Here is a 26,295-nt window from a genome sequence, read left to right on the forward strand (position 1 = left end):
TAAGACACTTGGGGTGTCAGGAGAAGGAAAAGTTTGCATTTAGTCAGGGATATGTGGGAAAGCATTCATGAAGATGGTCACAGCTGAGATGGGCCCTGGGTGACTGATTTCAGCAAGTAGAGATGAAGTAGAGAGTGGGGCTCTGGTCTACTCCCCCCTTTTGACCCACTTTTTTTTTTTTAAGTTTATGTATTTATTTTGAGTCAGAGAATGCACATGGGAGGGGCAGAGACAGAGGGAAAGAGAAAATCCCAAGCAGGCTCCATGCTGTCAATGCAGAGCCCAGTGTGGGGCTCAAAGCCACAAACCGCAAGGTCATGGCCTGAGCTGAAATCAAGAGTCAGCCGCTTAACCGACTGAGCCACCCCGGTGCCCTTGACTCCCTTGTGATGAATTTGGTTATCTGCTCCCAAGGCATGGCAGATCAGAAGGTGGGGGTAGCAGTGGGGATTGTGCTTTCGCCAGCAGATACATCTGGAGCAAGTGGCAGCTAATGAGGGCAGTCAATCTCAAGAACGTATTTGGGGCTTCAAAATGCGTAGCAGTCTTGGACCATTTGTTACAGATGCATTCCCTGGGAGCCTCTGAGGGGAGTGCTCTGTTACAGGCTAGCAAGGGACCATCGAGAGGCAGTTATGTGTGTGCCGAGTATCCTGTTTGGGAAGGCAAAGGAAGTAATCATTTTAGAATGTTTCACTTTAAGCAAACCGGTTGTGTTGTACAATTTGGGGTCCTTCAAGGAGGTAGAACCTCCAGCCATCTCTCCAAATTGGATTATCAACATGAGAAAGAAAAAGGAAAGCTATACTAACCAGACATAGCATTCTTGAAATTACAACATATAGTTTGTACTTTTCTCACATGAACGAAGCACAGGTCGACTTGGCGCTTAATTCATAAAGGAGGTGGCCGTTTTGCTTGATTTTGTCTTTACTAATTGACTAGTAAATGTGGCCTCGGTGAGAGAGGCCACTCTCTTGAGTCATGTGTAGCATGCCAGTTCGCATCTTTACAGCAGGGTTTTCTTTTATTTGCCTCTCAGAGAAATAGAGTTCATGGATTGTTCAGAGCATGTCTATTTCTGGAGGCAGATGGTTTAAAGGACCCACAAGATAGTGGCCCATTCGCTTTTTTTGATGTTCAAAGGAAATCTGTGGCTTATACCCAGTTAGAATGGAGAATGACTCTCCCACCCTCACAGAGCACCAGCTGGGAGATTCTCTATTTAGATTGACATCCAGCCCTACTTTTGTCCGTGAAAATTCACCCATTTACTGAAATCATCCTACAGTATGGAGTAGTAGAAAGAGAAGGGGTCTGGGGGTGAGATTTTCACCGTGGTTCTGCCTCTTGCTTCTGACCTCGGGTGACTTATGTCACTTCTCTGAGTTTTCCTCGCTCTCCCTGCAAGATCAGCATCCCATTCCCTCCTCTATGGGATTATCGTTTGGAGTAAAATATGTGGAAATTACTCGATGTAGTCCCTGGCACCTCCAAGGGCTTAATAAGTGGGTTCTTTAAAAAGTCTAATTAAAAAAAAACTGGCTCTCACAATATTTTCCCATTGTACCCTATGATGATGCCTAATGACAAATTAACAATGATCCTTTAAAAGCCTGTTCACTTATTGTCTCCCCAGTTGGACTCTCAGCTCCACCCAGGCAAGTGCATGCCTTGTTTTCTCTTACCATGCCTTTTCTGCACTGATTTTTCCCTCCTTCCCTGACTTCTGTTGGATTGAGTGATTGAGCTTTCTTTATTTTACCCCCCTCCCCATTCATTGTAATCCATGTACTTTTAAGAAGTTATCCTTAAGTTACAAACACATAGTGAAGCCTAAATGTGATCATCGCCTCTCCACCACTCCCAGACATAGAACCTTGGCATGTGGTTGTCATTCCTCTCTCATCAGACACAATATTATCGCCTGGACTCCAGTTCTACCCTTGTGCAAACCCTCACCCTCAGTTGGTCAATATCAGTATGATGAATTTATAGTCATTCTTATATTGATTTATCAACACATTCACCATGTTTCTTTGCTGGCTGTTATTATTCCTTGCATGTCAGTCTTTTCTTTCTGAATATAGTTTTCTTCTTTCTGAAGTGCATCCTTTTTAAATTCTCCCAGTGAGGGTCTAAGAGTGGTAAACATTCTTTTGCTGAAAAAGGCCTCATTTTTACCCTTGCTTTTGAATGATAGTTTAGCTGGATACAGAATTTGTGTTTGACAGTTGTCTTCCTTGGCACCTTGAAAATTTTATGAGTTCTGATGCCACAGCCCTCTTCCCACGTGCCACCTACAAGCCATGCAGAAGTCTTAGTTGAATTAAGGACAAGCAAGAGTATAATTAAACCTGGCCTCCTAGAGAAGGCTAACATACTTCACCTGGCTGCTCATAGGAATTTTTTCCCCACACCTTTGAAAAGAGCCAAACGTGTAAATGCTGGAAGAAGATTTGCAGAGACTTACCAGGGATTACACGGCTCCAAGCCAGGCTTCCCAGCCCGTGGCCAGTGACCTCACTGCCACCTTCTTAGCACTCCGTGCCAGCTTCGGGGATGCTGCAGGGGGGCTCTGGTTTTGGTGTTTCTTTGCTTGGTCTGGATGTGGCTTGTATTCAGGGGAGACTTCCTACACAGGAGGAGAACATGTACTTGGCTCTGCCTTCAGGGGTGAGGCCTCTGGCAGGCTTGAGGTCTGAAGGCCCCTGGCTCATAGGTAGACACTTAACATCCCCACAAATCCATCTCTGCCCACAGATTATGAAGGAGGTCCGGCGAGCGCTGTGCAACGCGGCCACGGACGACAGCAAACTGCTGCTTCTCAGTGCAGTGGGCAGCGTATTCTGCAGCGGCCTAGATTACTCCTACCTAATTGGCCGGTTGTCCAGTGACAGGAGAAAGGAGAGTACCCGGATTGCAGAAGCCATCAGGTGAGCTCTGCTCATGTTTGGACACTTTGGGACCTGCCTCCTTTTGCTAAATGTAGCACATAAAAATACAGGCTGCTCAGCAGAATTTGAATTTCAAACAACAAAGAATTTTTTTATCATAAGTACATCCTATGCAATATTTGGGATATACTTATACTAAAAATTTTTTTTGTTGTTTATCCAAACTTGAGATTTTAATTGGGTATCCTGTATTTTCTGCCCAAATTAGGGTTGCCTCTGCTGTCTAGATTAGATCCCACCTTATTGTTTCCCTCAAAAAGAGATTTTATTTCCTTATATTAATTAAGCACAGCATCCGGTAATGCCCATGTGTGAATCCATACTACTCCTGCCCTTTGCCTGATGGTGAAATCTTGGATTTTCTGGGTGTTCCTGTGTCCTGGAGCTGATGTGGCTCAGCCCTGGGGAGAGGATGGAGGGCTACCCTGGGAAGCTGGGCATCTTCAGACCCAGTGGGGTGGGGAGTGCCTCTCCCTCTCTTGTTGCTTTTGGGATAAAAGTTGGGATCCTGGGGTTGACATCGGATCCCAACAATCAGTATCTCTTTTGGGAGCACTGAAAGGTCGTCATTTCCCCATTATTCATAGGTTGATCAAAAGCAAGTGAGTGTTCTTTCGAGCAAGGGCCGTCACTCATCCTCCACCCCGGGAAGGGCTCACGCTTGCTGCATCTTGTGCCGTTCTCAAACCAGAGTCACGGTGCAGTAATGCCTCCTGCTGTCTTGGAAAGGGGCACCCATCTATGTGGGCTCATGGAGGCCGACGCCACATGGGAGGGATTTTCTGGGGCCTCTAATCTCACTGTGCCTGGCAGCGTCCTACGGAGGCTAATTTTTCTGAGCCCAGAGCCAGGGGCTATAGTCTCCATGAGCTGATGTGCAGACACTGTCACTGGTGAAGTTCTGAGTCCTTTCTTCAGGGTGAAGCATCTGGTGAAGTCTGCTCCAAAACACCCGTGTGCTTCATGTTGCCGATTTCTTGCCCAAAGAGACCCCGCAGAAAGGCCGAACACGTTATTAGAAAGAGCACCCTGGTTGCATGATGCTCCCAGGCATCGTGGGTGCAGACAGTCCTGGCCATGTCCACAGCGGTTTTTTCTCTGCTTGGACTCAGCTGTGCCTTTTAGCAGCTTCCTCGTCACATGGTGAGGGGAACAGTAGGGGCCCCAGTAAGCCTCCTTCATTTACGGGACCATCAGAGACGGGGCTCCCATCTCTGTGGCCTGAGGAAAGCCTTGGTGGTAGCTATCATGTGGTTTACGAATTTCAGTGGGTGCATTAGCTGGATTCCCAGAAGTCCCAAATTCGAGGAGAATTGGGAGAATGCATTCGCTCACCTCTCAAGAAATGCAGTCGGTAAGATTCAAGACATTTTCTGTCTCGTCAGGAAGGGGAGTTTCTCCTTGGCAGAGTGGAAGGGAGGTGACAGAGGGAGTCCCTCCCAGTGCTGGAAGGGAGTGGACGTTCCTAATTTCTGAGCCGGCAGAGACCCCGGACGAGTGAGGGGAGGATGTCCCCTAGACCAGTGCTTCTCAGCCCCAACAGCACAGAGAATGGCAGGGAGCTTTTCTACGACCCAGTGGCTCGCCAGCAACCCCAGAAGATTCCACATCAGTGAAAGTGGGGTGCGGCCAGGGCAACTTTGGTTTTCAATTTCCCTCAGTGGTGCTCCTGTGCAGCCGGGGTGGAGAACCCCCACCCCACCCTAACCCAGGGGTTTCTGCACCACTGACTGAGAGCACTGGAAGTTCTAGAAACAGCAAGATCCTTCTTTTTGTGTAACAGAAAAGGTTGTTAGAAGAGGGTGAGGGAGAAGGTGCTGGAAGGAACAAGGGTGGGTGAGGAGCTTCAAGGGCGTGGATGGGGTACAGAGAAGACGGCCCTGTAGAGAAGAATGCCCATGGGGTCGGAAAGCGACTGTGTCCTGCTCTTTGTCACCGGATTCCTGAGGGAAGGCTCCAGCTCCACCAACTTTGGAGTGCTCCCCCCGGCAGCCACACTCCAGAGTCTGGGACACGGTGGAGCAGGGAAGCGTTTCCCAGAGAATGTTCTGGATTTCCCGAGAAGCATCATGAGCGAGGGGCACTGTGGTTAAGTTTAGGCCAGCCGCGAGTCCTGTCCCTGTGCCTGCAGATTTTCCAGGCATATTAACGTATTTGCAATCTGAGAAGTCTCTTGAGAAAGAACTTTTTTCAAAATCTAGCATGGCTGGAACAGATCTTGGCCCCAGAACCTTACAACCCACTGACAGTCCCTTGCAGTTTTCTGGGGGCATGCGTGCTGTTGGCTGGGCCGACCTCCAGGATCCGGCATGCCGCGGGTCCTCAGCGCCCCCCAGCGCTGCTCCCGCCCCATCCTCATCGTGTCCTAGAGAAAACACGCGCACACATGACCCAGGACACCGTGTTCACTCTGCAGATGTTTGTTGAATGAACTAGCAGATGTGAGAAGGGCTCAGATGATTCATTCGGTGCAGGCCTCTGTCCAGGACCCAAACGAGGCTGTCTGCCCCATCCTGAAAGAGAGGGTGCCCTCACCTGAACTCCTCGCAGGTGATGCAATGGCCTGCTGGCAGGTTGCTGGGATTAAGAGTAAGCAGATAACCCGTGTGAAAAACTTGCACTGGCCTGGCACGCAGTTGGTACTTCCAACAGCTGTAAAGAATTATCTCCATCGCTAGTTCTGTGAACGTCCGGCCATGAGTTCTAGCTGAGCCTGGTCTGACTGTGGAGTGGGCTTCGAGAGCACCCCTGTGGGGGCCCCGGGATGACCGTCACCATGTGTGTCTGGTGCGCGTAGGTCCTGTACCGGCTGACTTGGCTCTGAACATTGGCAGTGGGAGGGCTGCACCCCTCAGCTCTGGTTAAAGGGACTGGGTAACCGGGTCACGCAGAAAATGCCAGTTGCTCTGGGTGGAATGTGGACATCCCCGCATTCGGACTATGGCTTCAGAGTCTCCTTTGGGCCTGGAGGGCGGATCTCCGACCGCTGAGAGTGGAGCGAGAGCAGCGCCCGCCCTCCCCGGCAGGTGCACTGACTGTAATAATAGCAGCAGTGACCGAGGGCTCCTGCGTGCCAGGCAGGACACGTTTGTCCCTCTGGGGACAAACCATTCGCTTTGCCATTTGACAAGGAGTAAAATGGGGTTCCAGAGAGTGAGTGACTTGCCCAACATCTCATGACTAGTTAGGGGCAGAGTAGAGACCTGACCCCAAAGTTCCTGCTGTTTCTGCCACATCACAGCAGCCCAGCACCCAGACAGGCAGAGGCCACAGGGCTCAGGCTCAGTGGAGGAAGTGGCAGGGGCCGGGGTCAGCATAACCCCAATCCCAACATATGGACTTGAAGCCAAAGAAGACGGCATGTCATCCCCCCCCACCCCCACCCCCACAGTCCCACTGCCAGAGTCAGGATCAGATATCTGAGCGGCAGTGTCTGTAACGCAATATCCTGTTTGCTGTCTGGCTTCTGTGTCCACTGGGCCCTTGTGATAGAGATCTCCTCTGAGTGAGAGGAAGAGGATGGGGAGAGTGGTCTGTGCATTTGCATTTTCGTATCTAGGACGGGAGCCCACCGCGTGGCTTGGACAGGAACAGGATGGGGTGGGGGTGCAGGGGCAGAGCTGGGCACACTCGGTCCCCTTAGCCATCCTCGGGGTACTTAATGCCTCTGCACAGGGCTCAGGTTGGAGACCGCAGAGGGAAGGGTTCTGGGCTCCAGCGCGGTGTGCTTTCCGTACGGTCGTGAGGGCGGAGGTGAATTCCCGAAGGGCTGCCCTGTGCATATTGGGGCAGACTGGACCTGCAAGAGGTCCAGAGTGGGGAGGCGTCTTGATAGGGAAGAACTTTACTCAACGTGTTCCACAGCAGCTGGGGTCTGGTGCGTCCTCAGGGTGCCCGGAAGGGAATCCTGCACTGAATGGAAGATTTGGCCCCACGACTTCCTGAACTCCTTCCCGGCTCCAAGATGCAAGGTTCTGAAATTGTGTATGAGGGGGTTTAGATGTGGAACGTTGGCCCCAAATCACTCAGACCCTGTGGTTCCGAGGACCGTGTGGTTCCAAGGACCCTGCCAAGAAGTCCCACGTACCGTGCAGCCTCCAAATTACATTTGGTAGAAATCACATGTTAAGGCCAGTGACTAAAGCCTTGAAGTTAGGAAGTCTGGCTGGGAAGGGGGCCACCAGAAAACCAGGAATCCGAGGGCCATGGTGCCAGAATGCAGCAGCATCCTTTTGGGGGTGAGCTGCAGTGGGGCCGGCAGTGGCTGAGAGAACTCCCCCCTCGACTCACACATCGCTGCTCAGGAGTCAGGAGATGGGACGCCTCCAGCCTGGATTAAGGGTGAGACTTACGTGGCAACGTATAGGTCGTGAGACAGTCTTCTCACAGTTGAATCCAACCCCAGCCTATCACTGTGGTGCCCACATCTCTTGGTGAGGACTGGGGGGAAATGCTAATCCTTGAGAAAGGATAAATCAGCCAGCCGTTTGTATTAGTGAAGTATTAGCTGCTGTAACGAATGAACCCCAAATGTGTGTAATGGCTCAGTTGTGATAGAAATCTACTTCTTATATATGGGAACCTGAAACAGATGTTACTTATCAGCCCATGGCTGTCCTCCAAGTGTGACTCAAGAGCACAGACCCCTTCCATCTTGTGGCTCAGCATGTGCCTTCCGAGACTGCCATTGCCTGTCAAGGTGAGAGGGCTTGCAGACCGCATGGCGGGAGGTTTCCGTGCACGGGCTGGAAGTGTGTGTATGGCTTCCATTCACATTCCGTTGGCCAGCATTTCATTCCTTGGCCACAACCACCTGCCAGGGAGGGGGAAATGTGCTCCAGTAGCAGACTCGGGAAGAGGAGGGAAGGGAAATCGGGTCTGGTGAGCAGCTAGTGTGTCCCTGCCGCACGTCTTCCATCTTCAGTCTCAATCAGAGATTGCTCCTCTGTTCGTTCGGCAATCATTTGCTGAGTGTGGACTCCGGTACGTATGGGCACCAAGCCGTGCACAAGGCAGACCTGTAGGTTTCCGTAAGGAGCTGGAGAGGGAGGAGAATCCAAAAACAAGTAAGCAAGCAAGTGATGAGGATAATTGCAAATTGTGAGACTGGTGTTTCCCAAGAACTCTCAGAAGGCCCGTGCAGCTCACGCATCATGAGCAGGCACGAGGGAGACGAGATGTGCCTGGAGCGGTAAGCAGAAGCAGACCAAGGTCATGGTCAGGGGTGTGGATTTTATTCTTTTGAGGTCTCGGTAGTTTCTCGTCTTCTACCTGGGAATAATGAAGGATGCAGGCTTTACTAGACATCTTGGATCTTTCCTCCATGTCCAGATGAATATTAACATTTTATAGATCTTATATAGCAGCTAGGGGAAGGGCGAAAGGCATTCTAGGGCAGAGGAAGTAGAGAGAGGTGTCTCTGCTTAATAGGTACAGATGCACGCAGGAACTTTGCTCACTGCAGAAGGGCAGGGTGATAAAATGTCTCCTGATCCCAGAGCCATGATCCCAGATGCCTCATGCCTCCATGCCCAGTGTCCTTCCCCACTTTTGGTCAAAGCCACCCTAACATGTGGATCCTCATCAGCCCTTGATGAGTCTGGCATCCCTTTGGGTCATTCAGAGTCAGACAATCGTAGGACTGAAAGAAATGTTAAATATCATCAGTCCTCACCTGTGACCACCATCTGAAGCTTGAGTTTCTTTCTTTCTACACCCAAAGTGATCATCCAGCCAAAGTTGGAATACCTCCAATATTGAGGATTCATACTTCCCAACATCAGCCTTTCCACCCTCGGCCAGTGCCGTCAGAACTTTCCTTCTCTCCTTGTGTTCACATATGCCTCCTTTGTGTTGTCTTTCTGGTTCTGAACCTTGACGTTCAGGTTGGCTTCCTTAGGATATTTACAGTTTGTCAATATCCAGGGAGTGAGTGCAGTACTGGGACAATGGGCATGACCTAGGACCATCTGGGCAAACTGGGAAAGGCGGTCACGCCCATGAATTTCTTTCTGAAAACCTGCCACCAACCACCAAGTGTGCCCGGCCTGTGACTGCAGCTCAGTGGCTCAGCGTTCAGGAGGATGAGACGCTTGCCTGGCACCCTCTTCCCTCTGATGACCGGAGGGTGCCAGGCAGCACTGGGGAAGCTTGTCGCAGCCTCGGTAGGTTCAAGGGTGTCAAATAGGTCTCGGCAAGCCTGGCCACCTGCTAAAGAGGGTCTTCTCTTTTCTCCCAGGGACTTCGTGAAGGCCTTTATCCAGTTTAAGAAGCCTATCGTGGTCGCCATCAACGGGCCTGCCCTGGGCCTCGGTGCCTCCATCCTGCCCCTCTGCGACATCGTGTGGGCCAGCGAGAAGGCCTGGTTTCAGACCCCGTATGCCACCATCCGCCTCACGCCCGCCGGCTGCTCCTCATACACCTTCCCTCAGATCCTGGGCGTCGCACTGGTAAGCCTCCTCGGTCCTTGGGCAAGATCCCTCTCTGGGATCCCGACAAGACCCCTTCTGTGTCCTGGGTTTAGGATATGGCCCTTCATATGAATAAGGACCTCTGGGGTGCCCCTCGTGGCGGAATCTGCTGACTGTCTCAGCTTCCCCTGCCTCCCCAGAGCAGCTGGGAGGAGGGCAGGCTGATCTTGGAGCCTTCCCATGCTGGTGCCAGACGGCACTGGCGGGTGTGGCCAAGGCCGAGAAGATGATGGCGATGTTTGCTTACCAAACGCACACTTTGTTTACGTAACCGAGTTAACTCGATTCAGTTAGTTCACATAATAAGCACTTAACTAGTTAAAGCACGAAGTCGTCTGAGCGAACTGAACTAAGTTCAAGCACTTTGCATCCATTTTTTTCATTTATTCCTCTCAACAGCCTGATAAGATCCCGTATCAGAATGGACTGTGTGCTGTAACAAACGATCCCACAATCCTAGGGTCCAAACAACAAAAACTTCTTTCTCCCTCTTGCTGCAGTCCAGCCGTCCACACTGACTGGGAGCCCAGGCGTCTTCCATCTGGTAGATGTACCTCCGCTTTGGCCAGTGGATGTGAAGAGAGAGGCTGGGCATTTTCAGGGGCCTGGCTGCAAAGGGCATCTTTGTCCCCACTCACTTTTCAGGGGCCAGGGTTCCATGGTGTGGCCACACCTACCTGCAAGGGAGGCTGGGAAATGTAGTCTTGCTGCGTGTCCCAGAGGCAGGAAGGGATTTTGGGTGATCACACGGCAAGTTCCACCTGGAGAACCTGTGTTGTGGTTTCCATCACACAGATGGCAAGCTGAACTGGAGACATTAAGGAACCTACTGAGTCCCGTGTCAACAGGCAGAGGGGTGTCTGAGTGAGTGGTGGCGTTCACTGCAGGCTGCGGACAGATTCTGCGCCAATAGCCAGAAGCAGGTGTGGTCAGGGGCCGGTAATAATAACAGCTAACACTTGGAAAGCACTTACCGTGGCCAGTGCTTGATGGCTGCTAACTCAGTCCATCCTCCCACAACCCTGTAAGGTAGGGCTGTTGTCATCCCCACTTGACAGATTGGAGGCTGAGGCTCGGGGAGGGTGAATTGTGCAGGGTCACACAGTGGGAGGGGCAGTCGTGGCATCTGAGCCACAAACTGTCTGGCTTCAGAGTCTGTGCTCTTAACCAGTGTGTCCCAAAGGAGGACCCGCCTCCGAGGAGTGAGTCTGAAATGGGGGCAGGGGTGTGTGTGTGTGTGGTGTTTGTTTGACCAAGACCCTATTGTCCAAAATCAACTTGAGTCTCCTCCTAATGGCTTGTCCCTCCAAGAAGGACCTCCAGACCAGTTCTGGAAGGTCCCAGCACCCACATATGCAGGTGTAGGTGCTCTTTCTTGTCTGATACTGGAGAAAAAACTGGCCACATTCCATTGCATGGGACACCTGTGACCTCCTGTTAGTTGAGCGTGGTGGGCCTGTGGTCACCCCTGACATTGTCTGCTTGCTCTGCCTGTGACAGATGCTCCTGGAAACTCTTTCCTCCATTCTCTCCGTTCCCGGCTTCTTCTTGACCCTCCGGTAATCTATCTGTTTGTCTCTCACAAAGCCTTGGGGGGGGGGGTCTTCTGGTTTGAGTGGGAGCCCTTTGGCAAGGAGCAAAAGGTTTGAATGACCCAGGCCTTCTGGTTCCTTCTCCTGTTTGGTCTCTGGCCTTGATGTTCACATCCCACAATTCGGAAAGGTTAACTCCCGTGTGACCTCCGAGGCCTTGTGGGCTCAGTGTGGCCACCACCTGCTGAGCAGACCAAGGTTCGTGCCTCTTCCATCCTTAGGATTCCGGATATTCTTGGTCTCCCCTCCCCACCCCCCCCCACCCCCGCCTCCCCTCAGGCTGAGGTCCTTGGGTGAAACCCTCAGGCCCAGCTGCCTCCGGGAGTTAGTGGGGCCCCTAGTGAAAGTGCTCTTGGTACTGAACTCCTGCACAGGGAAGCCCGATCATTTTGGCACTCCCTGCCGTCCCTTTGATGCCTGCACTCTGCACAACGTGTCCACTGTGTTGCCATCACACACCAGAAACACGTGGGCACTTTGATGGCAGGGGACTGAGTGGGTTGTCCCAGTAGGATTCTCCAAGCTTGTGCTCACCATCATATGCGGGCTAGTTTACTGGTCACTTTCCACATGATGGTCTCACTCACTCTTTCTCAATACCTGCAAAGGTAGGTCCTGTTGCCCTCCGTTCTGCAGAGAAACTGAGGCAGTGGGGTGATAGCCTAGCAGGTGCTGCTCCTTCTTTGAGCCCACAAACCTCAACGAGCTCCCGGAAGGCAGCAGGCCTTTTTGCCCTCCCTGCTTAGAAGTGCAAAGATGAGTAACCCAGGGGGCTCCGTCCCTGATAATCCTGTCTGTGGGCGCTGATGCGTGGCTGGCGTGGTGTTTCCCTGCTCTCCTGTTGTCTCGTTGGATCCTCACAGGTGGCAATTGGTACCCACTTCAGAGATGAATAAACAGATTCAGAGACGCAAAGAGATTTGCATAGGGTCACAGGGCAAAGCCAGAGGCGGAGCAGGGGTGTCTGATCTGCGGCCCATGCTTCCCTCTGCCCCGGTCCCGTTAACCTTGGCTTTCCTACCTGGGAAGGGAAGAGACTCGTAAGCGTCCACACTGCTATACTGTGGTGAGGTTCAGAGGTGGTTAGGGAAGGCCCCCAGAGGGGGCACCCCCCCCGAGTGAGTCTGCAAGAATGGGCACCCCCGTTGTACACCTTCCGTGTGGGCTCGTTGCTCTCTGATGGTGGCACGAGAGAGGAGGAGCAAGTACGAGATCAGTGGAGACCCCCAACAGCCCATGCCCACGGCACCACCCCGTCCACAGGGCAGGGCCAGCAGGGGGTCGGTAAGGCCATTCGGATTCAGGACCTTGGGGCCTGCTCGAGGCTGCTCACGGTCTCAGCAGCGGCAGAAAAATGAGGCAGGCGGGGAGCCCAGGAAGCAAACACTTTCCCTTTTGATCTCGGCCACTGTGCTCTGCCCGAACTCAGTGCCACTCCTGTTCCTCCCCGTCCTCTGTGGTTGCAAAAATGTGAACACTGTACAGCCTTATCTCTTTCTGTCTCTCTTTTATTTCAACCATTTCTGAAACTCCAAGAATGTTGCTGACTGAGACGTGTTCTTGCCGACCGTGTCCTGTTTGGCTCCTTCTATTGAGTTCCTCGCTTTCGTTTCCCCTTCCTGAGACAGAGGTGTTTCTAAATAAGTATAATGACATATATTTGTCTTCAGACCTCTAACCAGATGCATGCTGTAGGCTCGTTACCGGCCTGATAAATTTCTCTACCCCGGCATAGAAAGATGGTCCTCTGGGTCATCATGACCCATCAGTGACAACCGCAACAAAGGGAAAAACACACATGTAGATCCAGCAGCTGAGAGAACCTGGCATGTGAGCATCCATCCGAGAGCGGCTAAGCATGCAGGGGGCAGGCAGATGGATGGCCGGTCAGGGAAGGGATTGTGTGCTGCGTGCAGGCGGCGGGGATTTATCCTGAAGGAGATAGGGACCCCATCACCTGGCGGTAGCCCTTCCATCCTAGTTATCAGCGGGAGAGTCACTTGGGAAGTCGCAGTGGTGGGTGCACTGTGCTGTCGGTGCCTGGGACCCCCTCCATTAGGCTCCTCCCAGAACAGGTACGGCAGCTGTGAACTACGAAGCAGGAGGAAATTCTTTGAGGAGTGGGGTTCAAAAGGAAACCACAGAAGGCGAGTGGGCAGGGGGAGGTGGGGCGGGGAGGCTGCTTTCGGCTCTTCACAAGTGGGCACAGCCCTGGGCCACTGGGAGAGACGCACCTCTCCGCTTTGGTATTAGGGTATTATTTAGGACCTTTTTGGCTGCCAGTGATGGAAGCACTTTAACTGGTTTAAAGGGGAAGGAAAAAGAGCGCAGTGGTTGTCATAACTTGCGTATCCAGAGGCGGAGCCTATCGCTGGGGTCCAGGAATCCCAGCCCAGTCGAGACTCTTGTTCTCCATCCTTCCTTTCTTGGTGGACCCACTTCTCCAAAGAGTGGGGACACGGCAGGGGGTGGCCCTGGGCTCTTTGACTTGAGCATCGACCAGGCAGGGAGAAAGGTTCTTCCCCCTCACCTCCAGCTTAGGGCTTAATCGCATAGGGTGGATATGTGTTCGGCACCAAAATGGACGCAGCCCGAGGTTCACGCCCACTGCTGTGGGTCCGCCTCCAGACGTGGGGAGGGGTGTCGGGCAGACGGACCCACAGTAGGTACGCGGCTTCTTTTGGGAATTTAAAGAAAGCTGTGGACCCCCTGATCAGAAGCATGTGCACAGACACAGATGTCTTCAAGCAGTTCCCAAAGCTTACCTGACCCTCCCAGCTGATGATGACCCTGCCTTCGGGAGCCGGGACAGTTGTGCATGTCAAGCCCAGGCCTCGCTAGCAGATGTGGGAGGCACTCTGGGCTCTCAGCCTTCCCTTTGCCTTTGCTTTTTTCAGGCCAATGAGATGCTCTTCTGTGGACGGAAGCTCACTGCCCAGGAGGCGTGCAGCAGGGGACTCGTGTCCCAGGTCTTCTGGCCAACCACGTTCAGCCAGGAGGTCATGTTGCGGGTCAAGGAGATGGCATCCTGCAGCGCAGTGGTGAGTTCCTGTGTCTTTGTGTGCTTGTCCTTGCAACAGACCCATTTTACAGATGCGGGTGATGAGTCTGGAAGGGACTGACTGACTTGCCAGAGGTCACGCAGGGTGTATGTGTCACAATGCCGCAGATGCCTCTTCTCGGTGCCAAGAGCTTAAACCCGGAGAGAGAAAGTGCGCATCCTTAGATATATTCCCCATCATCTCCAGTTGGAAAACCACACAGCAGAGATTTATGCTCTGGGGTAGAGTACGTTGCCTTAAAAGAAAGTCCTAGACACGCATGAAAGCACAAAACATCTGTAGTTTTTAAAGAATATGAGAAACAAAGGCAAATAAGGACCAAGGGTTTTAAGCCATCCGGGAGATGAGAGAAACCGGCATATCCGCCCTCGTATTTCACTTCTGCCCACTGAGCGCTTGGCACATTTAAACATCACCACTGGACTCTGAAGACACACCGAGAAATGGATAAATAAATAACAGCTCTGCAGAGGCGCCCGATTTTAATTAAGTGTCGATTTTATCTCATAAAAGTCACTCTGAGCACAGTACGGAAATATCCTGTTGAAAGGTGGAGCGGAGGCTGTTCCTGGAGCCACAGGGCTGGTCTAGGAAATGAGAAAGGTGATTTGGGAGAAAAGGGCCCACGTGAGGGAGAGCCTCCTTGTGTCCTCCAGAGTCAGGGGGCTGCTGGGCTGGAGTTACGGGGTCAGACCCGTGAGCACCCCTTCCTTGTCTCCGTCTGCCCGTCGCCCCTCGCCCCCAGCTTCCATGCTGCTTCATGATATGCCTCATCGGCCTCGATCGGGCACCTACTGTGTGTAAGCTCTGCTCCCTGGAAGCCAGTGAGGATGACGGAGTGGCCCTGGGCCCGCATCGTTGGTGAACACTTACTATGGGCCACACCTTCTGCTGACCTCTTTCTGTGGATTCTCTTTTAATTTTCCTGATAACTGCGGTGACCAGCTCATCCCACTTGGCCGGGGACCCTTCCTGACTTGAGCACAGATGATCCCATGTCTCGGGAATTCCCGGGCAGAAAAAAACCGATGACCTCTAGGATCACCTACCCGGAGACGCGTGTAGAAATTCTCAGCAGAGGAAGTGGTGTGAGTGAGGTCACAGGAGTCCGAAAACTCCTGCGGGGTTTAGGCAGCGGCTCATAGCAGTCTATGCAGGTACACGGGGTGTTGGAGGGACATTGAAGCTGAAAAGGAAGGTAGGACAAAGGCCTCAAGGTTCCCCCCAGCCCCGCCCCAACCTCCGCAAGGAGTCTGGCCTTTGGGCAGTGGACGTACTCAGGGGAACAAGCTGTTGAAGAAATACTGCAAGGAAATGTCTCCTGTCAACAGTCCTGAAATCAGGAGCTTTGGGGTGAGCTGCCCGAGAAAGGAATCTGCCCTACGGCCTGGGAGATGGTGTTCTGCAGGGGAATGCCTGTGAGGCAGGAGGTGGCCTCCAGCCCAGGCCGAGGAGGAAGACCCCAGCTCCCTGCCGGCCGGCTTGAGCAAAGGAGCTCCTGTCTTGCTTCCTATCTGAAAGCACGTTGGGAGAGCGTGAAGCGAAACCTTGACATCAGCACAGGATGGTCGCGGCCGGTGCAAGGATGCCTGGGGCCTGACGGTCCCACGGCGGCTGTGCCCAAGCGAGGCAGCGGTCCGTCCGGGGCAGCCAGGTGACTGCAGGCCACGTCCGTCACGGAGCCCCGGGCACCTGGACGTCCTTTATCCGTCATGTGGTGACCAAAATACTACCTGTTTATGGAGTTATCCTGAGGAAGAAATGAGAGAAAGCAGGGAGAGTACTTCTCATGCAGCCTGTTGGTCAGTAGTGATTGTGGGGGCCTTGCTGTTATTACTCTGATCTGGTCGTTGTCGTTGTCGGGTCGTTGTCACTCCTCACTCTGATGAGGATCATTACCATTATTACCACTCGTACCAACGTCACTGTTCTCGTTGCTGTCCTCGGACATCACGGTCCTAACACCACGGCATCGTCACCACCATTCCCCTTCTCACCACCACATTACTAACGTTAATTACCATTATTGTTGCTACTGTAGTACTGTGGCATTATTGCTATCTGTCATCGCTGTTCTCACCCTTCGCTGCAATTACTGCAAATTGTTATTGATTGTTGCCACGATCGCCACTGATATTGGGCCGATGGATACTTTGACAGCCGTCCGTGTCCGTTCGTTATCTTACTCTGTGGTTCCAGCCATCCTTAAGCCAGGTGTCATTGTTGCTGTTTCACAGGTGACAGAGAAGCACGGGGAGGTGAAGTCGGGTGTCTCCCGATCTTTTTCATGCTGCCTGTACAGAATGATACTGAGTTTGTGTCAGACCCTCGGGGAAAGGACAAAGCTCTTGCGGTCGGGGGTTACATGGGCCCCCGCCCCCGCCCCCACCCCGGCCATCCCAGGGGCCGAGGGCTCAACATCTTGGCATGCCTGGAATCCATCCGTGGCATCGCTGGGGTCACAGGCCTGGGAAGTTCCGGACTACAGGAGGCAGTCTCTTCTGGCTTTGGGCATCGGAAGGTTAGCTGGTGCTTCCTAGGCCAAGTACGTTCTCCTGGAGCAGAGTTCCCGGGGCCGGCTAACGAGGCTCATGCGTTTCCCTTCAGGTGTTGGAGGAGTCGAAATGCCTCGTTCGGAGCTTCCTGAAATCTGTGCTCGAAGACGTGAACGAGAAAGAATGCCTCATGCTCAAGCAGCTCTGGAGTTCTTCCAAGGGCCTGGATTCCCTGTTCAGCTACCTGCAGGACAAAATTTACGAAGTCTGAGGAGCCCCCGGCCGCTCGCCCCCACGCTCGAGGGCACCTGACTTCCAGCTTTGCGCCGTGCCTCGGAGATCGGAGCACAGAGTGTGCTGGCTGAGGGGTCCGTCAAGGTGTCTCTCTCGTGTCCATTTCCTCCTGTCCTTTGGTTGTTCTGCATTGGTTTGATTTTGTATAACAGATGGGAAACTCAGAATACTTGGCCTCCCCCGGGCCCTCCCCCCACCCGCCCTTCCACTGGCTAGAGAGCTATCGAGGGCTATATCTTCCCAGGCCTCTGCCAGTCGGTCCCCACTCGCCGAAATGCACCACCCTGGTCCAGGAAGGGGAAGACCGGTCTCCCCCTTCCTTCTGACTCAGGCTGCGTCTACACAGTGCCTCTGCTTTGGAGACTTGGCTGTATGGCTCTCTCCGGTTAAGTGCAGATCCGGTGACAGGGGACGGTCCATCTTAGGGAATTTCCAGACCGATGAGCGAAAACGGTTGTGTAGAGCCAGCCTCACTGTTCTCTCTGATGCAAATCTGTGTGACTTTTAGGGCTTGGTCTTAAAACCCAGTTGAGCGATTTGCAAACCCAGACGTTGTACGTTTAGGAATGTTTTGTTAAATATATATTTTTAAAACAATGTAAGTGGAAATTCTGATAATTTATGTGTATTATATGTAAAGCTAGTTTTACAAAAACATGAACTACTAGGAAAAATTGTTTTTCTTTAATCAACCTTATTTAATTTATTTATTTTTGTTTATGTATTATGATATCTGTTGTCGACACAGATATTATTTTCATACTGCCCTGGACCAAATCCCATATGAGGTTCATGCCGTCTGGTGCATTCTAGCAATGAACCACGCAGAATTAAAATTCAGAGAGATGTAAGTGAAAGGATCCCTGTGGGTAGAAGGAATAGCTTTGCAGATCCTCGTCATGTAAAATGGTTCTCAGCTGTAATAACTGCATACTTGTTGTTGGGAGAAATTATGGGAGAGTTTTTTTCTTCACTCTGCTGCCTCGAAGGAGATAAAGGGGCCTCCGGCCTGAATGGTACTGAGACAGACCCAGTCCCTAATTTGTGACGTCAGGAAGAGCTGATTGGCTCTGATCAGCTGATCGGGGGGTGAAACAGATGGTTTCCTGTCTCCTTCTGGCCCTTTCTCTTTTAAAGGTGAGCAGATACAATGGGAGGGGATTCACGGCCCCGAGCTTTGTGTTTTAAGAACAGGTTGAGCTTCTACACTATGGCTAGAGACGTGGTCTCGTAGACGGTGCGTGTGGAATTCATCTGGACGCGATCCTTACAATGGTCGTGGTTCCCTCTATGGACAGCCTCTCTCCTTTTGAGTTGCCCGTGACCTCAGGAGGGTCAGGGAAGAGGAAGCTTCTTGCCTTCCTCTCCCTTCTTCTCCTGTCTCTGCTTGGTCCCTGTGGGATCCTGCAGGAACCACAGACCTAGGCCATAAGGGATTACTCTAGGGAAACAGCCGCTTTTGCCCAGATGCCTGCTGTCCCATCTCCACTTGGGTCTGTCTCTTCCTCTGGGAAACCAAATGTATGCTTTCCCCAAGCCCCTGGACAGACATCGTTCCCGTGTGTTGTGGGGATAATCTCTTCACCACTGCTAAATCCTCTGAAGAAAGAGCCCCGTGCTTTCTGTGTACTTTCTGGGGGCAGATGGGTTTCTGTCTATAGAGCAGTTGTTAGGGTTGGCAGAGGATGTTTGGAAGTTCCTTTGGATCAATGTCCACCTCTCTTCTCTGCTGAAAGAACATGAAATCCTGTAGCTTTGGACATATCACAGATCCAAACTTCTGAACATTTGAAGGATCTCTGATGATAAGGTAAGAATATGAAACCGTTACTCAGGTACAGTTCCTGGCCGTCAGTTTGTCGGTTCTGGGTACCACAGGAGGTGTCTTAAAAGACGGTCTGTGTTTTGGTTGTTTCTATACAGTCTATTCGAGGAGGATGTTCTACCAATTGGGCAGAAGTAGGCTAAATCTGTTTGCTGTGGGGTAGACCGCATGGCTGAATTCTCCACTTTCTGGATGGTTGTTTTGATACTGTGAAGATGAAATCGAGGTAACTTTTAGCAATTTGACCTGGGATGGAAAATGCCAGAGCTGTGGATGTGTCAGGGTTTATCCTAACAGCTTTCTCGAGATGGAGCGGGGGCAGGGGGCGGAGTGCTCAGGCTCTCACTTCTTATCTTCGGTCACAGAGCCCTCTCTCCACCCATAGCACCCTTTCTCCCCTCTCTGAACCCTGTTTTACCTCCACACCACCCTGTCTGTCCCTTTCCAGAGCCAGGGCAGGTCTCTGAGGAATTGTGCCTGCTCTTGGCAGACCTAACCCAGAATGACCTTTGGGGTTGGAAGAACAGATACGGGTGGGAAGTTAGTTGAGAGTACTTCTTCAGTCAAGGAACCTTCTAGGCAACCCACTCCTTGCCATCCTGTCAGCCATGCGTTAGAACTCCCCTCCCTTCTCTGCTCCAACCCCTGGTGGTCAGCACCCAGCGTCTTGTGGTGGAACTGCCAGACTTAGTTCCGGTTCCAAGAGGACTTTGTGCGGAACTTTGCCAAGTTGGTCAGAGCTCCCCACCATTCAGAAACCACACTCTAGTGCCCTTGCGCCCAACATTCCCCTTCCCGCGTTCAAATAATGTCTGTGGGCAAAAACTGTCAAGAACTACCCTCTAAGAATGAGATTGGGTAGCTTTGAGAAGGCAGCAGAGAATTGATTTAAAATGTTATTCTTGTTCACTGTAGACTAAACTAGGAAGTGTTCTCTCTGAAGCATGACAATAGGTTTTTTTTCCATATGAAGTTCGGTATGAGGATGGGAAAGTAGTAATCAGAATGGACCCTGATCAGTACAACTGTAGCTCCAAATATCCACGTTTAAAAATAGCCTTGACTGAATGCTGAATGGCGTTTCCCATTAATTGTTGGTTTAGAAAATTTTGTAAACTTTTTTTAATTTGAAATTGAGTCACATTCATGCAATTTTCCAATCTCGTTTCTGTGGAAAACAATTTTTTAAGAGAAACAAAGAGAAACGTCTTCAAACCTTCCTACGTGAATATTTAAAATGCAGAATTGCTTCTCTTCTGTGTTTCTGGATTCAGACACTTAGATCTGTTGTACATATTAGTTTAGACACTCTCACTAATATACACAGTATTTAAGACTCTAAATGAGATTTCTTAAGTATTTTATTTTATTCTCTGTAAATGGTTTTGTATAATCTTTAAAAATCTACACTTTGCCTTTGTAGATATTTAAGGGAAACCATTTGGGGGTTGTCTTGCATGTATATTTTTGTTGTAGATAAGTGTTGCTCAGTTATTTCTGCAAATTTTGGTTGAAATGCTTACAGACTTTAATACAGTATCTATTTTCAGAATATAAACTTTTATATTTCTGTGATAAGTTAGGATATGCGTTTTAGGCAATCTTTTCCATTAATATCACTTGTTCTTTCAAAAAATAGCATACTGGTTTGTTGCCAATGGTTTCATTTCGTTTTCTCATTAGAATCTACTGCTCTCGTGTTGTCAGAGAGCAGGTTTAATCTTCTTTTTCTCAAAGTAGTTGAGTTTGAAGCATCATTTGAAAATGTATTGAATTTGTGGATAAGCCTTACCATTAGGATCAGTAAATTTGCCAACCTTTGCAACTACATATGTAGTTTAGGACCTCCCCATAAAGTCTCACTGTGTGGCAGTTGATGGAGTCTGTGAACAGAGCCTTAAGCTTGTTGCAAAAAAAATAAAAATAAAAATAAGGGTAATACGGGTTGTTTCTTCCAAGCAACGTAAGCCATGTTGATGGACTCAGTGCAGTCTGTAAGTCATGGCTAATCCGAAGAGTTTGGTTGAGCTGATGGCAGCAGGGGCCAGATAGGCACCTTGGTGATTTATCTTTCACCATACGAATGGACCGAGGACAGGTTTTCCGGAGCCACCTTCGTACTATTCACGTGGTTTAGACGTGGTCACAGGGAGGGCTTGCTGGTCTATCATTTGTTCTGAACAAATGGCATTTCCTGCTCTTGACCTTGGCGGTTGACCCTGGGTCCCTTGTGGTTGACCTGGAACCATCCAGCCTGGCTGAGGTCAGCACTCCTTGAGAGGTGTTAACAAAGTTTACATGTGAGTCTTACTGTGTAGACAATCTGAAGTCAATTTCAGTTACGTAATCAGCATTCCCATGTGCCCTGAGTGTCTTATCGATGAACTGTGCGTGTTAAGCCATACTAAACCTGAGTTTAGCAGGGCAAAGGCAAACTAGATGAAGAACATCACATCAGCTGAGTCCTTTCACCAGGGGCCGTTTTAATGGAGTAGAAGTCGTGGAGCTCATCGGTGGTGCATCCACTGTGTCCGAGACCTAAGTCCATCTGGAATTTGGACTTAAATTTTTGTAAAAACTTACGATTCCTTTCAGTTGGCTGCACTTCCGTAGCTACCAACTGATTCTCCTCACGAAGGCTTTACAGGTGACTCGAGACCAGAGCTGTTGTATGGCTGAAGTCAAGTTATTGTGCTCAGCTCTAGTAAGCGTTCACACAGTCTACCATCAGGGTGGAGATTTGCTTCCAGTGTTTGCAGTGTGTGAGGCAGTCAGAAGAACTGACGTCTGATCTTAAGCCTCAGCTCTGGTGTCTCCCTGGGTTCACCATGCCTCATTGGCCCAGCACCTGGCCTGACGCTGGAGCTCGTTCAGGGGGCTCCGGGAAGTTTGGAGGGTGTAGAACGTTCCATCTGGTATTAAATTTGTCCCTGTGCCATGAGTCCCAGCTGGAAGTCATTTTGCTGATGTCCACATTGACAGGATTGTGAAAATATTGCCTTTCATAAAACCAAGGACCAAAGAATTCCATTATTCCAACAAAACCCGAGTTTCATAGACTGTGGGCACATCCAGACAGAGGTGTGCGTGCTTTATGGCACAGAGAAGCTGCTCGCTTCCGCCAGCCTGGCTGGCCGTGCAGAGGAATTTATCACCTTGAGAAGGCTCTGGAAGATGAGTTTCTCAGATTGAAACTTGCTATCTCAGGTGGGTGTTTCTGCTGTGCAGTCCCAGCCTTTATCCATATCATGGAAGGTGGAGGTCTGGCATTCTTCCAGATGACCTGACCAGTGTAGACTGTTCCATCTGAATGGGAACCTCCAGTGTGAGTTTTAAAAAATGTGTCTACACTGTGCAACATCCCACAGTTGCCAAATTTCCACCTCCTTTTGTTCTTCATTGACCCATTCCAATGTCCTGTTTGGCATGAGAAGAATTTCCCTCAATTCTCACACCAAGGGATGCCCCATTTCTCGTTCATGATGAAATCACCGATCCATTAACTGGTTGAGAAATGATCGACACTGACGAAGGGACATTCTAGTGGTAAGGCTTATTACCAAACTTCTGATAATGAAGCAGGCTACCAAAAACTTATCCAGCCCACCCTAAGAGTGTTTGGATTTGATCATGGGTGTAGCACACACACCGAAATCCAAGGAGACCTTTGCAAATTAGGCTACTTGTTTTATTTTGCCAGGTTATCATGGGAGAGTCTTTAACTAGTTCTGAATATTTGTAAGTATGAGTACTTCATAGAATTATAAAGCAGGTACAGCTGACCCTTTCTCACTGCGTTGTAAATATTTCCCGAGACTGGGTGCAGTCCTGAGGGATAATAATCTTCTGACTTATCAAATGCTGACTGTCTAGAGCAAATTGTACACTCTCTTTGTGAATGGTCCTGTAACGTGTATGAACACATTTCTGGGTGCCTTAGAAGTTGTATTTTTCATGTGTGCTAATATGCAGTATTTATACATTGTGAGAAGCTGCTTTGAATAAAAAGGTTGAAACTTCGTCAGCATTTGCTTGTGTGCATGAAACTCACAAACCTGTGGTTTCTGAACAGGGAAGTTTCTGGGCTCCCAGGGGGTTGAAACACCTGATACTTCTAGGTTGTGTCTGGGCTCCCGGCTTGAGGCTTCAATGATTCGGGCTGGTAGCTACTGGGCAGCAACAACTTGACACTAGAGGACTGTAGAATGGGGGTGGGGGAGGGATTATCTTTCATGGGGGGTTGGTAGGAGCATTCATCCCTTCCCTGGTATGCGTGGAAGGTTACTTGCACAGGGCTGCCTCCTCACCAAAGATGACCCCCATAGAGCTTGATCTTGCACAACCGTAGCCGCCATATGTGGCTGGCGACAATTTTTGTCACTGTGGAATTATGTAAAATCCTTCCATGTGCGTGATCTTGTTGCTTCGATCATCACCACGTGGCTCTTATGAGATGCACGCTGGGGGGGGGGGGGCACCAGGCCTCCAAGGCCTGGCCCCGGCGACATCCCAGGGGCTGCGGGAGAGGAAGAAGGAGTTTTTCCAGGGATCTTGGCCAACAGGGGATCCTGGGAAAGGGATTCCCCCAAGGTCAAGGTCTAACCGTCCGTCTGTCCAGCAGCAGTGTTGAGCCTCCTGCTCTGTCTCGGGTGCCACATTGGTGCCGGAAGGCAGGGATTACTCAGTCCCTGTCACACAGGAGCTTGGGGTCTAGGAACGTTGGAAAAGTGGGTCATCTCGCCACGATCCTCAAACTCTCCACGATGCAGTAATGGAGAGGACGCCTTCCCATCCGATCGTGAGTGCCCTCAGACTGGAGAAGATGGTGTACCACTGATCGCTCTTGTTCCCTCGGGCCATCCGTCGGTCCACGTGGGCCAGCCAGCCTTGGCTGGAGCCCAGGATCTTCCCTCTGCTGGCCATCCTGCCCTTTTTCTTTCCGTTGTTTTGGGTGTCCTCTTCATTGTCTTTGTTGTTGCTCTGTGTGCCTCTTTGCCCTTTTCTGCAAGGTCCTGACTCTGTCCTGAGTGGTCAAGATCACGCCCGGAAAGCCCTTTTCTTCTAAATGCCTCTGGTCTTTCCAGCAGCCTGGACGAGGCCTTTCGATGTCCCGAGTGTGAAGTCTATAAGACAAACCTTGTGCCATTGGCTTCCTCTCACAGCTGAACTCTGATGGGACCTTCCTGCTCAAAAACCCTTTCACCAAATAGCTGAGGAAACAAAGAACAGAGAGGGGCCGGGACTCACATGTGGTCAATTAAACGACTCACCGGTGTAGTGAATAAGCAGGAATGGAGTGTAACCCCCCAAAGCAACTTTATTTCTTTTCCCCACGTCCCCTCTAACTCTGGTTCGTGGGGTACCCCTGATCCTAGATGAAAACACAAACAGGCTGCGGGGCCTTTCTGGTAAATCACAGTTCCCTAAAGTCACAAACACGGTCTCAATTCAATAATTATGGGGGTGGGAGGGATAGGCAAAATAGGGGAAGGAGAGTATGAGGTACAAAGTTGCAGTTACAAAAGAGATAACTCACAGGAATAAGAAGAACAGCATAGGGAATGTGGTCAATAGTATTGTGATAACTTTGTGTGGTGACAGTTACTACACTTATCTTGGTGAGAATTGTGTAATGTACCGAATTGTTGAATCATTATGTTATACACCCGAAACTAATCAAATATCATATGTCAACTATACTTGAATTAAAAAAATAGCTGATTAAAAAGTGGCCATGTTCTGTTTAAGAATCAAGGTTGTCGACGTTGTCCAAGGTTAAGGCTTCACTTTAGCTGAGCCTCACTGCCTTTACTGGTTGTGTTAGGGGAGAGCAGGGAAGAGGTGACAGGGACCAAACTGTGCTGTTGCCTGATGGGGTTTTTGTTCCGTGGGCCTCACAGGTATTTATACCTGACTCACTCTCTCAGGGAACTTGTATGGGTTTCTGGACAACCTCCTTCAGTTGATGGTGGCCAGTCTCTTAAAATTGCTGAATGAACCCTATATCATCAGCCTTCAGTCTCTCTCCAGCCCCCCAGGAATCTGGTTCTACAGCCGGTTCCCAGATGAAGTCTTTTGGCCCCTTGAGGGCAAGACAATCCCCAAGGCAGCTCTTTGCCACGCCTGGGTCACATGTGGCTCGTGGAAACGTCAGGCATTTTCTATGCAAGCAGATGCTAACTCCTGAACATCAGCGACTGCCTCACTGGTGGAGTAGCTGGTCAGCCTAGGTCTCTTGTCACAGAATTTCTCAGGCATGTGTCGGATGTCAATCCACTGCATCCTCTAAGTTTTAGGGGGTGCATATAAAAGCACCCCATTCTGAAGCCCCATTCCCCTTTGATTTCAGACAAAAAGGGAGGCCTTCTCATTTACTTTCCAGGTGTGTGCGTGCCATGGTGGGTGGAATTTCCAAAGAAATTCTTATAAAACCCTTCTTAGTAAATGTTAGATGTGTTGCCCCTAGAAACTACTCAGGATCTTATAAGTGTTGAGTTCTACATGTTACTGAGTGTGGGAGGCACATGCTGTAAGGCCTTGTGGGTCGTGGTAAAGACTCAACTTACCCTGTAAGTGAGGATGGGAGCCCCAGGAGGATCTGGAAAGGAGTGGCCTGGACTGACTTGTGATGTAACAGATTCGCCCTATGACGATAGGCAAAAGTGGGGTGAGGGCAAGGAAGCCGGAAGGAGACTTGCAATTGTCCATCTGCCTGTGATGAAGGCTTGAATCAGAGTTGGGGCGGTTGAGGTGCTGAGAAGGAGTGAGGTCCTGAGCTTGTTTTGAAGGCAGACCAAGATCTGGTTGTGGAGTCAGGGAGAGAGAGGAGTCAAGGGCGAACCTGGGACTGGGGACATGAGCAGCTGAAAGCCGGAATTGCCCCTAACTGAGGCAGGTAGAGCTCTGGGCTTTGGGAGAGCAGGTCTGAGTGGGGGGGTACCAGGAGCTCTGCCAAGACCTGGTGTCACATGCACAGGTGTTTGACCTTGCTCTGTCTTTGGGGATCACACCTGTGTCTGCCTCATAGGGATTTTTTTTTTTAATGATTAAATGACATTTACACACACACATATTTGTATTATATATGAGATTTTATATATATAAGATGTATTAAAATATATAAATGACAAATAAAATTGGATTGTATATATAATATTTAAAACAGTTGTTGGCATATATCCTTTTTAATGATTATATCAGATTTGCATAACGAGATTTGTATATGTATAAATGAAATTATATACATCGTATTTAAAGTACTTGATAACATATAGTCACTAATGGTTAAATGAGATTCTTACATATAAGCAAGATTTTATATATATAAGATTTATATAAATGAAATTATATGCAAATATCATTATATATAATTTTTAGAACAGCTGGCAGATAGTCACAAGTGATTTAATGTGATTTACATATATGTGATGTTTTACATATATAAGATTTACACAAATATATGGAAGATATAAATGAGCTTGTATACATACATAAATGAGATTTTACCTAAATATAAAATGTTCTGAAAATTTGTTGGTACATAACCACTCTGTAGTGATGAAATGAGCTTTACGTATATGCGTGAGATTATGTATGTATT

The 26,295-nt window shown here is 50.0% G+C and overlaps 1 protein-coding gene across 1 annotated transcript in view; it reads left to right on the forward strand.

Moving 5' to 3' along the window:
• The window catches only part of CDYL2 (chromodomain Y like 2), a 170,792-nt gene extending 148,077 nt beyond the window's left edge, over nt 1-22,715 (forward strand). The window contains exons 4-7 of the mRNA XM_030298569.1: nt 2,764-2,936; nt 9,196-9,406; nt 13,917-14,060; nt 16,689-22,715. Coding sequence (XP_030154429.1) covers nt 2,764-2,936; nt 9,196-9,406; nt 13,917-14,060; nt 16,689-16,847 — 687 coding nt within the window. The 3' untranslated portion in view covers nt 16,848-22,715. The remainder of the gene's footprint in view (nt 1-2,763; nt 2,937-9,195; nt 9,407-13,916; nt 14,061-16,688) is intronic.
• The last annotated feature ends 3,580 nt before the right edge of the window (nt 22,716-26,295 follow it).

Source organism: Lynx canadensis, chromosome E2 (genome assembly GCF_007474595.2).
Source record: "Lynx canadensis isolate LIC74 chromosome E2, mLynCan4.pri.v2, whole genome shotgun sequence".
Taxonomy (NCBI): Eukaryota; Metazoa; Chordata; class Mammalia; order Carnivora; family Felidae; genus Lynx; species Lynx canadensis.